General features: G+C 35.2%; 1 protein-coding gene across 2 annotated transcripts in view; it reads left to right on the top strand.

The window, feature by feature from the left end:
* Nucleotides 1–14,094, top strand: part of MYO6 (myosin VI) — a 148,559-nt gene that overhangs the window by 110,846 nt on the left and 23,619 nt on the right. For both annotated transcript variants that reach the window (XR_013966971.1, XM_080805710.1), the window contains 5 exons: nt 2,411–2,449; nt 4,914–5,007; nt 10,914–11,044; nt 11,140–11,217; nt 13,106–13,235. Coding sequence is in view for 1 of the 2 variants with exons in the window: in XM_080805710.1 (XP_080661836.1) it covers nt 2,411–2,449; nt 4,914–5,007; nt 10,914–11,044; nt 11,140–11,217; nt 13,106–13,235 (472 nt within the window). In the remaining variant the exon portion in view is untranslated. The remainder of the gene's footprint in view (nt 1–2,410; nt 2,450–4,913; nt 5,008–10,913; nt 11,045–11,139; nt 11,218–13,105; nt 13,236–14,094) is intronic.

Genomic DNA, 14,094 nt, shown 5'->3' with positions numbered 1-14,094 from the left:
AGTATTATGTTGAGACTTGAAATGTCTAAATATTGCTTATGTGCAAAATAGGATATATTTTGCATATTAAACTGCTAAAACCTATAACAGTGATATTATTAATAATAAAATTTCAAAAATGTTTTATGAGATACTTTAATATGAAGTATTAATAATTCTTTTTAATTTAAATTCCATTAGCCAACATTTATCATTAATTTCAGATGTGGTATTCAGTAATCTATCAGTTGTGTATAATACCCAGTGCTCATCACATCATATGCCCTCCTTAATGCCCATCATCCAGTTACCCCATCACTCCACCCATCTCCCCTCTAGCAACCCTCAGTTTGTTTCCTATAGTAAAGAGTCTCTCATGGTTTGTCTCCCGCTCTAATGACTTCCCATTTAGCTTTCCCCTTGATCCTCTTCCTCTATGATCCTCTGCGATGTTTCTTATATTCCACATATGAGTGAAACCATATGATAATTGTCTTAATATTAGTAATTCTTAATTTAAAATATAATAGAATAGCTTGTTAAATTCAAGTTATTTGAAACAATAAAACAAAAGAGGCTAGCATTTACACTGAGAACTTCAGTTATCCATCATTTCTGAGAACCAGAAGTTCTCTACTGAAAAGTAACATTTTCAGGTTATTGAACATAATTCTTTTACTGTTAGTGTTTTAGAAAAATAATCCTTTTTGATGGAAATCTTACTCTATTATGTATATAAATATTTGTATGCTTTAAAATGAAAATAAAATACAAATAAAGTGTGGGTTTCATAAAACTATTTATACCTTACAGCCATTGACTGCTTCCTTGATAACTGACATTTTCCCCTCTAATCTCAAGTTTGTTTTTGCTACTTCTACTCTATCTCCATTTTTTTGGGAGAACACTGTGCTTAGTCTGTGGATTAAGAGGCATGGACTTTGTGACAGTTTTCTTTCCAAATTAGTGGCTCTTGTGCTTGCTTTTCAGTTATTTAGTGATCCAGATTGATAAAAGTTGTCCAAACTCAGTCAACCAGATAAGTGGGGTATGGCTGTATTTTTTTAATCCATTGGGAAATTCACTTCATTTTTAGGACTTAACTCTATGATACTTGAAGTATACTTCAGTATCATGGGTGAAAGAATGAACTTTATTAGGCCTTGTTGGAATTTTGGCTTTACCATTACTAGTTCCATGATCTTAGGCAAGTTATCTCCTTGACTCTTAATGCTTGTACCTAAAACATGAGGCTAATAATATATCCTTAATTAGAATTGTTTGCAGATTAAACATGATAATGCCTGTGAAAAGCTTCGAAGCAGTGCCTGACTCATGGAACGCATTCAGTACAATCTACCAGTTATTATTATTATTAAATATAGCTATGATCCATTATGTTGATTTAAGAATCAGCATCTTAATTTATCTTTTTGTGAGTAGTATAACAAGCATCTTAGTATAAAATTGACATAAGAATTTTGCATAATTTACTTTGTAGAGAAATAAAGCAAATCATGATATTAATGTATTACTAAACCAGAATAAATTATTACCACTTAATATTATTATAAATAGGAAAAGATAGTAACTCATAGTGTTTATTGTCAAGTTGTTTTTGAGAAAATTGTCCAAGCTTTTAAAAATAACTGGAATGTGAGATATTTTAAAATAACAAAGGAGGGGCACCTGGGTGGTTCAGTCATTAAGGGTCTGCCTTCCGCTCAGGTCATGATCCCACTGCTCAGGTCATGATCCCAGCATCTTGGGATTAAGCCCCCACATCAGGCTCCCTGCTCAGCGGGAAGCCTGCTTCTCCCTCTCCCACTCCCCCAGCTGGTATTCCCTCTCTCACTGTGTCTCTCTGTCAAATAAATGAATAAAATCTCTAAAAAAAAAAATAACAGAGGGTTTCTGTAGCTAGGCAGGACAACTTCATTTAAGATAAGTGTTATATAAAACATTTCCAATATATACCGTTAGTGTGTATTTTAAGTATGTCTTCATTCTTCAGTGGAATCTGACAGCAGCTACACCCAGCTTGCTACATAGTCAAGTACTGCCCTGTTAATTTCTTCTGGAATGCATCCGCAGTATTTTCATTTACTTCCTTTGTTGCCTGTACACTTTTTGCTCTTCCATCCCACCTGCAAGTGTGCATGTATATTTTTTAGCGTTGCCAATATTCAGTCTTTTAATGATATAAGTTCTGTATGAGTCATGTAAGTTATTGTCCTTAGCATTATATTAGCCATATATTGTGCATGTTACTGTCAAAGAATTTATGTATCAGTTGTTAAATTGTACCGTGTTGTATGTTGATGTTATCGCATGTTATTTTATGCTAATATTGGAGAGCTAATATTAACTTAATAACATTGTGTACTTTTTTGCTTTTTGAAATAATGAAGTGATTTTCTTTCTTCTACAGACACAATTAAATCTGCTTCTGGATAAACTTCGAAGTACTGTGAGTACACTTCGAAAAATCCAGGGTTTTTAAATGGTCTTCTTTAAATTATTAGTAATGACTCAAATAGGCACAGTAAACCTGGAATGATTAGAAATTGTTTTTTTTTTTTTTTAAAGATTTTCTTTTTTTTTTTTTTATTTGAGAGAGAGAGAGAGAGAGAGAGAGAGCGAGCACAAGCCAGGGGAGGGGTAGAGAAGTAGATTGCCCACTTGAGCAGGGAGCCCAACATGGGATTTGATCCTAGGACTCTGGGATCATGACCTGAGCCGAAGGCAGAGGCTCAACCAACTGAGCCACCCAGGCGCCCATAGAAAGTAATTCTTAAACTGAATTCCCTAATTTTGAAAAATCAGTTTTTAGGGGCGCCTGGCAGGCTCAGATGGTTAAGCCTCTGCCTTCAGCTCAGGTCATGATCTCAGGGTCCTGGAATTGAGCCCTGTGTAGGGCTCCCATCTCAGTGGGGAGCCCGCTTCTCCCTTTCTCTCTGCCTCTCCCTCTGCTTGTGTGCTGTCTCTTTCTCAAATGAATAGATAAAATATTTTTTAAAAAATAAAAATCAGTTTTTAAAATGTCATTTTGGTTAGGCTTGTTCTGAAGAAAAGTCAAATATATATGTGAAGTCATGATTTTAGAAATATACAGAATTCTCTCAATGGTATTAAATTAATCCTGTAGTTTCAGAAAAGTGAAAATAGTTATGTGGAGAAGAAAATGTATTTTTTAGGATTAAACATAATGCATGTAATTCATTTTCATTTTATTATTCTACTAGTTACATTCTCCAGCATGGCAGCATTGATATGGAAAAAATGGACATGATATCTTTATGCCCTGTTATAGAGGCAGAATTTCTTAGGATCTTTTTTTTTTTAAACTAGTTTTAATAGTTCACTGTATTTTTTATTTTTTTATTTTTTGTTTTTAAAGATTATTTATTTGAGGGGGAGCAGGGGGAAGGGCAGAGGGAGAGGGAGAGAGAGTCTTAAACATACTCTGAGCTGAGTGCAGAGCCCAATGCAAGGGCTCTTATCTCATGACCCAAAGATCATGACCTGAGCCCAAACCGAGAGTCTGATGCCCAACTGACTTTGCCATCCAGGTGCCTCAGTTCACTCTTTTTTTTATATGGAAAACTTATCAGAGAAAGAAGTTTGATATGTGGGTTATATAAATGAGGCATGATTCCAAGGTGAGACATTTTTTAAATAGATCTGCTGAACTAACCAGGTATTCTTCCTTATCAAGTAGGCATTTTGGAAAGCCAGATATTTATTCTGTGGGTGCTGTTATTGCTTAACTTATTGTTAGACTGGCTTTGCGGACCATTAAGAAATTTTTGCACATGTCCTCATTGTTTGCAAATATTTATCTCTTATGAACCAAACATCTTTAAAAACCACATCTGATGAGGAGGGTGTTTTATTTTTTTCACCCAAATATAGTGCTACTATAAAATAAGGAGAGTACTTTTGTGATTTATAAGAAGAAGGTATTTCTAAAAAGTGTTCTGAAAGTGTTTGCAATGAGTATCATTGTTGAAATAGCTATTCAGTGTTCTGCTGGGACTCCTGTGAAAAGAAACAGTAATTTGGAAGTCAAGTATATTCACCTTAATACCCAACAGTTTCATTGTGTACATATATATATTCTTTCTGCCTCTTTCAACATAATCTCATAACTGATTCCAAATGAATGCCTTTAAAAGCTTTTTAAACTACTGTTTAACAAATAGAACTTTAAAATGTGCAGTGGTGCAGCTTCAGGACTTACTGTATACTTTTGAAGTAGAATGATGAAAAAGGTTGAACTTTACTCCCCACTTTGGTCTAAATTTGAAGAGGCAGAACTTTATTTATTTCTCCTGTTATAGGACAGTTTTCTTATCACAGAAATATGGCACATCAATACACTTAAATGTAGAATAAAATCATATATATATATCATCCTGCAAAATATATTGTTTAAATATGTTAAAATATTTTATGATGAAAGAATTTTCTTTTTACAATAACACAATTTTTGGCACTCAAATCTACAATTCTCCCTCCCCCTTTCTTTCTTTCTTCCGATATATTTGTTTTGGAGAGAGAGCATGAATGGAAGGGGCAGAGGGAGAGGAAGAGAGAATCCCAAGCAAGCTCCATGCTTAGTGTGGAGCCTGACGTGGAGCTCTGTCCCACAGCCCCAAGATCACGAACTGAACCAAAACCAGGAGTCATGTTTCCAATGGACTGTGCCACCCAGGCATCCAGTATTTTTCTGATATTAGTATATAATGAAGAGATTCATTCCAAGCTTGAAGTTTTAAAACTATCTAATTAAGTTTTAAATTCTTTAGTGATTATTTTAAAAGAGGTTCAAATATTAATGTTAACGTGTCTGAAATTTACTGATATTAATAAAAATAGAAAAGCAAGAATGCTCTATGTGTAGTCTTTAAAAAGTACCTTTATTCTCCTAGGGTGCAAGCTTTATTCGTTGTATCAAACCTAATTTAAAGATGACAAGCCACCACTTTGAAGGTGCCCAAATTTTATCTCAACTTCAATGTTCAGGTATTTTCATATTTTTGTAATTTATATTCATGTATGTTGGGAGTCTTAGCTCAAATACACTTTACTATGTACAGTGTTTTCAAACAACTCACAGTTATCTTGATTGTTTTTAAGTGGATTGATTTTTACTTTCTATTTCTTTTAATTATAAGAAAAGTATGGCTAACAAATTATTTGAACAATACTGGGGTATAGTTTATTGTGAAATAAAACAATTTTACAGCATTGAAGTAAAATTTATGAAAACTCTTTACCTGCAAACCTAGGTCTTCCTTAAGTAGGTTGCTTTCAGATGGCCTTCTCAGCCTGGCAGCAGTTCATTTCTCATGCCCCATGTAGCTGGGGCAGGAGGTAGGTATTGGTGTCCTTGCTCTCACTCTACCACTTATAAAAAAATGAAAACACAGTGCCCTTGGCTGCTGCAGAACTTCTGTGCACTTGGTTAAACCACCTCCTATTTCTCACCGGCCACATTCTAACTTTCCTCAGTCACAGAAGTCTTGGGCACCAGGCTCTGTTTTTCCTGTACTGCATGCATATCCATCTGCTGTCTCCACCCATTCTACTCCTACTTTCTCCCAAGGCATTAGTCCTCTCCTTGCCTTTTGATCTTTTCAGGCTTGTGATACTTCCTTAAGCTGTCTTGTCTTTCTCACTCCTTATATTGTTCCTCTTAAAATCAGATTTATTATAGAGTCATTTAAGTTTCAGGGTCCGTCATTGAGTTGGGCTGCTTTGAAAGTGCTGTACCTGCTTTTGTATTCTTTTGTAATTTTGTACTTTTTTCTTAAATTACAATTATATAAGCTTTAGGCAGACTCACCCTGCTCTCCTCAAATCTGAATCTCCGCCAACAGACAGCTTCACTTCTTTACTAGAAGATGGAAAGCTTCACCTATGTGCTCCCAAACACTGCTGTCTACCTGCATAACCTTCCCTCCTATGAAGAAGGTGGAAGTGCCTCTCTTCTTAGTTGAGATAATAATTCTTTGGAATCATCCCTCCTACCTTCTTATGAATCTTCAATATCGATTAGCTATATTGAACCATTCCCTTTGAGGTGGTTTCTCTCATTACCATTTAAATATGTGGAGACCTCATCTTAATTCCCTCTGACCCACATTCCCTTCCACCTTCTTCCTTATATCTTATCTCACTTTTTCTTCCCTTTCAGTCCAAGAGTAGTCTATTCTTTCTTTCTCAGTTTCCTGCCTTCCACTCACTCTTTAACCCAAGAGAATTCAAGTTCCACCTTGATCAGTCCAACAAAATAATTCTTGATAAAGTCACCCGTGATATCCCTGATCTTAAATCAGACGTTCGTTTTACAGCCTGTCTCTTAGTAGATGTCACAGCAGCATTTGACTTGACCAGTCCCCCTCACGTATCTTTGCCTTGTCTCCTGATTCAGCTCATATCCCTGCTTTTCTCTTTAATTCTTGGGTAATTCCTGACTCCTCTATAGGGTCTTCTTCTTTTACCTGGGTATTATATGTTAGAGTTTTTCAGGCTTTGGGTTAGGCCTCATTTCTTTCTCACTCTTAACCAGTGCTGTCTGATACAACTTTCCATGTTGATGGAAATATTTTTTATCTGTGTTATATAGCATGGTAGATACTTGTGGCTGTTGAGCACTTGAAATGTGGCTGTGTGACTTAGATACTGATTTTTAAATTTTATTTAATTTTTTAAAATTTAAATAGTCACATGTAGCTAGCACAACTACAGACCACGTGGCTAATGATGCCATGTTGGACAGCATAGTTACATATTCTCCATCTAAGTCTCCCCAAGTCCCTCTGGTGTGACCTCCTAAACAGTGAGTACCCCCCCCCGATTTATCAAAATGTAATTGACCTATAATATTATATAAGTTCAAGGTGTACAGTGTGTTGACTTGATACCCTTTTATATTGTAAAATGATTATCCCCATGACATAGCTAACTGTCTCATCAGATTACATAAGTACCAGTTCTTTTTTGTGGTGGGAATATTTAAGATCAGCTCTGTTAGCAAACAGTGTAGTCTTAGTACTCCCTAATCTAAGCTATCACCATCTTTCACCTGGCTTTTTGCTGTAGCTTTCTAAGTATTCTCCTTGCATCTGCTCTGTCTGTTCTTCACATACATCCAGAATTATTGCTTTGTAACTCAAGTCTGAGCATATCTTTTTACTGCTTAAAATTCTGTGTAATGGCTTCTGAGTATTATTAGGGGAAAGAGCAAAGTCCTAGTAGCTTATGAGGCCCCATAAGGTCTAGTCCATGCGTTCCTAGCTCCATCTTTTCCCACTGTCTCTCTTCTCTGTGCTTCAACCATGCTGAACTTTGTTTTGTCATTGAATGCTCCATATTCCCTCCTGCCCCAGGGCCTGTGTACATGCTGCTTCCTCTGTTTGAGGAGCTCTTGCTTCTCCTTTGTTTTCATCTTGCATATCTATGCTTGGTTGTCCTTTCCTTGTGAAAGCCTTTCTTGATATCCCTAAGAAGAAGGGGGTCTGAATAAAGGGCGCTGAACATTTTCATTATAGTCATAAATTTTATATGTATTTGTATAATTATTTTTTTCTCTAATCTATAAATCCCTTGAGGGCAGAAATAGTGTCTCTTTTGGCTTGCACATTTATCCCAGCCTCCTAGCAGTGCAGAGCTTACACTGGACTCAGTAAATATTTGTTGAGTGAAATGCACAGTCTAGTACATATGACGATTTATTTGTGAATAATTTTAACAAATGCTGGAAGGTTAAATAATTCATGTCTGCTGTATTCATATGTATAGTTTGGATTTTTTTTTAAAATTAATTTATTTGAGAGAGAGAGAGCATGAGCAGGAGGGGAAGAGGGAGAGAGAATCTCACGCAGACTGTGCCAAGTGCAGAGCACAACATGGGACTGGATGTCAGGACCCTGAGGTCACAACCTGAGCTGAAACCAGGAGTTGGATGCTTAACAGACTGCGCCACCCAGGTGCCCCAGTATGGATGTATTTTTGTAGTATTTTCTTCAGGTAGTTTTGAGTTTGCTTTTTTCTCATTTAAATTTCTCTTAAGGGTTACTTTAGCCTAATATCATAAATCATTTATTTTGTAAGTGATCATCTTGACTTACACCTGGCAAGTCAAGCATGTTTACATTTAGCTATGTATACTAATAATTTGGTAGAGTGTGGGGTTACAGATGCTTTAGCTGGGGTTTCTCTTTCAGTTAAGCAGTGTATTTCAGATATTAAGATGTGTTGGCAGCTTAATAGATGACACGAATTCATAGTAGTTTGATTCTTTTTTAAAGTAATAATGATAGTAAAATGGAATAGAATTGGTTCTAGTCATGTGGCCACGTAATGAGAAAAATAAAAACCGAAAACAGTAGAAATAAAAATATTTATGAAGCTTTCTAAAATAAAGGGATTTAAGAAACAAGATGGAATCGGGAGGGAGACAAACCATTGGAGAGCTTTAATCTCACAGAACAAACTGAGGTTGCTGGGGGGTTGAGGGGGTAGGGATAGGGTGGCTGGCTTATGGACACTGGGGAGGGAGGGTATGTGCTGTGGTGAGTGCTGTGAAATGTGTAAGCCTCATGATTCACAGACCTGTACCCCTGAAACAAATAATACATTATATGTTAATATTTTTTTTAAAGGCATGTAAGATTTGAATTCTACACTGCCTTTCTATTTTCATTATTTTTTTCCAAATTAAGGAGAATTAATTCATTTAGGACATCATTTACTAAAATTACTAGCTTCTCATCAGCCAACATCAGAGCAAAGTAGGGGAGGATAAGAGAAGGCAGATGTTCTTCCTCTGTAACCTTGGAGTTGTGCTTCCTGTCTGTGGCAACAAAAAGCATTCTGAGTATAACCAGTCAGACTGCATCAACAAGCCCCTCACCAAACTCTCAGAGAAGGAGCCAGGGAATGGAAATTTCTAGAAGGAAGAGTACTTGATTTGGTGTTTTTAATTTTTATTTTTTAAGTGTTGAAAGGTCTTTATTGTAAATTAGCTTCAGGTGCTGAGAAAGCAGTCCATGGCTTGGCAATTTGTTAAGCTTCATGATATTCTTAATGAACTTTTGTCAGACAGTTCGTATGCTGTCTTCAGCTATAGGGCAAGCCAAGAGACTCAGAGGTGGCAGATGTATACATTCCCTAGGGTACTTGTTTATTTGCTATAAATGGACAAGAATTGTAACAATACCAAACTTTTAATTTCTCCTAGCAGAGCCCAGAACGAATTAGATTTAGTTTTAGATATTTCTTTCCATAGGAATGATTGTCTTTATGTGCTTCATTAATTCGTGTTAAAAATTACAGTAGTTACATAATTGACTCTAACGAAAATCAAATAGTACAGAATAATGTAAGTAAAAAGTCTCATTTCTCAGGGATGACCACTTACTTCTGTTTTGGGTATATTTCTTATACTGGTTGAATCTCTGCCATGTTCTTTTTAATGAATACATCATATTCTACCATATGATTGTAACATAATTTAATTGATCGATATTTAAATTGTTTCTGTTTTTTTTTTCCATTACAGTGACGCAGTGGACATGTGTGCATTCTCTATGAATATCTTTGTCCACATGTGTGATAAATTGTAGGATAGATTCAAAGAAGTAGAAAGTACTGAGTCAAGGGGATAAATATTTCCAAATTGCTATCCAAAATTGTTGCACTGGTATACTTTCCCCACTGTTAGTATATGTGTGTGTTTTCTTACATTGTCATCAATCCTGAATACCATTGGTCTTTTATACCTTTGCCAGGTAGGTTAAAAGTCAATAGGTTAAAATCCAATTTGACTGCCTAGAAAATATATCTTTCCTATGAGATTATGTCAAAATAAACATCCACTCATTTAAAAAAAATTTAGTAGTTTCATTTTGCTAATTTAAATTTTTTTTAAAGATTTTATTTATTTATTTGATGGAGATCACAAATAGGCAGAGAGGCAGGCAGAGAGAGAGGAGGAAGAAGCTCCCTGCTGATGTGGGGCTCTATCCCAGGACCCTGGGATCATGACCGGAGCCGAAGGCAGAGGCTTTAACCCATTGAGCCACCCAGGCGCCCCTGAATTTTTGACCACCAGAAATTTAATTTGATATAAGGAATGAGATTGGGATCCACTGTTATGTTTGTTTTCTAAATGGCTGGCCATTTGTCCGAATATTTTTTTGTTGAATTATTTTATCCCTGTTGATTTGAAAGTCCCAGAGAGTGAAACCTAGGTCTTTTTTATAAATAAAAGTACTAGCATTATCTATAGTTGTTGAGCCTTCCCCTGACTACTTCATACTTTTCCTAACATGAAAAGTTCATACTGATTCAAGGCTCAAATTACAAGCTACTAAAGTTATACTGAGAATATTCATTCTAAATAGACTAGTTTCTTTAAGAGGTGAGTGAAAGGGGATCTTTATAGTGAAATAGTGAGCTCTCCTTTCTTTTACTTTTGCTTTGTGTAAGCATAGGTAAGAATTTGGAAATGTGTCTGGCTACTTCTTGGGGACTCTATCAGGAATCTTGTTCTAAAATTAGCCTCAGAACCGGGAAAGTGGCTTAATGCAAGCCTTTACCTCATATGCTATTGATTGTGACAGACGTTTCTAGCAGGAAAAAGAAACTAGATTTGAGCTTTCTAGGGACCAGTAATTTATCCCTAGAAAATGGTTAGGAAAGCTGATTTTTGAGGAAATTTGCTAGAATAGTTTTAGGTAGCGGGTACGTTCGTACTTATTGAATATGAGTATGATATTCCCTATGTAATATTTTGTTGTTGATGATTCCTGTAAATTGCCCTTTTCTAAATATTAATTTGTAAAATTGTTAGATCATTTACAAGTTCTTTTTGGACTTCTGTTCAGAGATTGGCAATAATTTGTGTTTGTTTATGAATCTAGGTATGGTGTCTGTTTTGGACTTAATGCAGGGTGGTTTCCCATCACGAGCTTCCTTTCATGAACTCTACAACATGTATAAAAAGTATATGCCAGATAAACTTGCAAGATTAGACCCAAGACTGTTTTGTAAGGTACAAATACTGCCTAAACTGAAATTTCTTAGCTATGAACTATCTTTCTTACTAATTACTGTTTGGCATTTAACTTTTGAACTTTTATTTTTCAGGCTCTTTTTAAAGCTTTGGGCTTAAATGAAGTTGACTACAAGTTTGGATTAACAAAAGTATTTTTTAGACCTGGCAAGGTAAATATGTCTTATTTTCAACTTTAACATGATGAATATGCATAGTAGGAGTCAACGTGTATTTTTGTGTTTAGTGATTTGTGTTATTCATGAATTATGATCACTAACAGTATGTGTATATACACACACGATTTCCCTACCTGTGAGAAGTTTGCAATGTGTAATATTTTGTACAAGTTTTACAACTTCTATTTCACATTCGAAAGTACTGGAATCAGGGCATTGTTTAATTGGATTTTTTGCTTAAATAAGGATTAACCAGAAAATACTTACAATTTATTTTTTAAAATTTATTTTGTTTAATTTATTTTTTTAATTAGGCTCCATGCCCAATGTGGGGCTTGAACTTAAAATCCCGAGATAAAGAGTCCCATGCTCTACCACTGAGGTAGAGCGCCCCTACCAGAAAATACTTACTAAAATCTTTTCTAAAACATTAATTCAGTTTTCAATAATTAAAAATTTTGCAGTACCTTTGAGTCTTCCTTGTAAGAACAAGTTTTATTGGCATATGATAGTCATATAAGGTATAGGAAATTGGACTGAAGTTTGTGCCAACTTCCATCAAACCCCAGAATGAATGAATGTATGTACTTTTGTATGTAACATAATTAGACTAACCTGTAGTTTTTGTATTTATAGATTTTTGTACTAAATTACAAGACTGACTTATAGAGTATTTCATAGCAAATATGTACAAAACAAAAACATCTAAATGCTATTCACAGTCTGTTTGTAATATTGTCACCATTCCTAACTTTGTATTGAATAATAGCATCCTCATAATTTTAAACACAACTATAATTAAATAATAGCCAACTATGCTTGTTTGACTTAGCAATATCATTAATAAATATCTCTACTGCCTTGAAAGCTGGATTAATGATAATCTAATTTCACATTTTTGGGCATGAGATAAAAATCTATGTAATACCTCTCTCTGAATATTTTTACTGCAGAGGACCCATACCATTTCTTATATAAAAGAAAAAAAATTAAAAGAAAACAAATATATATTCATAGTTGGTTTAGCTATAATCATACATATTTATAAGTTCAACATTTCTCTTATTTCAGGGCTATAGTAATAATTTTAGAATTAATAGCCTGAGAAAACACTTGGTCTTATTTGCCCTGAGAAAAATTAATCAGAAGAATATGTTGAAAACATAAAGCAGGTTTTCAAAGATCTTTATTCTTGTTATGTTACCTTTAACTTTATTTTTGATTATAAGAAGCCTTTGTATTGATAGGTTTGTGACATCCTTAGTATATTGTCGTGAGGTATTTGATAAAGGATAGAAATCATTTTATAATTTGGTGGTAAGTTGTGAAAATAATGCATTTTATTTTTTAATAGCCTTGTAGCTCTTTTATTTGTATTGTCTTTCTCTTAGTAGTGATTTCTTATATCTGACCAAAATGAGGATGGAGGTTGGGAAAGTCAATAGGTTTAGTGGTACCTGATTTTATTATACGGATGACCTTTACTTGTCAGAAACTGTACACAGTTATCTACATAAGTATGTGGATGAGCCAATTCAGAAATATATTAGCCCTTTTTATCATTCTTTCCTTGGTTAAATTTTTTTTACAACCATCTGTAATTGTCATTTAAGATTTTTTTCTACTTTTATTATTGAATCTGCTAACTAGTAATGAGTAACGCCCTTTTACCCCTCCAAAAAAGGATGCTGAAGGAAAGAAGAGAAAGGCAGCAAAATATAGCTAAATATGTCTGAATTTGCTGAGACTTGTGTCTGTAATTGGTTTGTGATCATTTCCAGGAAGTTAGATTTTTGACTTGACTTCTGGTTATTTTGTATCTCTCTGTGTGTTTAAACACATTTGTCTTTTGATATTGATGCTAAATTATTTCATTTCCTAGTTTGCAGAATTTGATCAGATCATGAAGTCTGATCCTGATCATTTAGCAGAATTGGTTAAAAGAGTCAATCACTGGCTTATCTGCAGTCGCTGGAAGAAAGTTCAGTGGTGCTCACTCTCAGTCATCAAATGTAGGTGTTTTCTTTTACGTCAAGATCTATAATTATTTTGGAAATGAATTGGTTTATGGAATGTTACGCAGTTATCACAGTGGTGAGTGCTGGGCCACAGGGACCACTTTGCTTATTCATGCTGTGTTCCTGGTTCCATGTAACACCTCCATGTAGTGTACATGGTAAATATTTAGAAAATATTTTGTGTGTGTGTTACTTATCTTCCTATCCAGATACATTATGGGAGAATTACTTTCATCATATCCTAAACAAAACAGAAGCAGAGCTCATGGTCTTGATTCCTCTCCCTCCCTCCACATCATCCCCTAATCTCTCAGACTTCAGCCAGAACTTTTCTCTTTCCATCTGTATGGCATCAGCAGTTCACACACCAGAAATTTCAAGATTGTAATTGTCTGTCCTTTCTTGTCCCTGAAATTGTGTCAGTGAACAAATCCTGTTGATTCCTTTCCCAAATACTATACATTCTTTCCTCTGTATTGCCAGGGTCTTAGTGGTACCCCACTTTCCCGCTCACATAATAACTTCGGTAGCTCCCAAACTGGGTTTTCTCAGCTTCTTAGGAGTACTCTTCCCAGACTTTCCTTCTAAACTAAAAGCCTTTTATTAAGGCTTTCCTATAATATAGGGCAAAGTCTTAGAATGTCTTTCAAGACCCTGTGAAGTGGGGTTTTCAGCTTCTCTTTCTAGCCTCCGCTCCTGCCACTGCTCTTTTAGACCCTGTTCTCTGACTCACTGGACTGAGCTACTACTTCCTGTGTCTCTGCTAGGTCACAGCCACTGTTTATCTCTGCCCAAAACAAGGATTAGGGGCAAAATGTTTTTGGGTTACCTGACAGTCTGTGGCAAATATTTA

This window comes from Martes martes (assembly GCF_963455335.1).
Source record: "Martes martes genome assembly, chromosome: 6".
NCBI lineage: Eukaryota > Metazoa > Chordata > Mammalia > Carnivora > Mustelidae > Martes > Martes martes.
The sequence above is the reverse complement of the archived record's forward strand: the minus strand, read 5'-3'. Positions and strand labels throughout refer to the sequence as shown.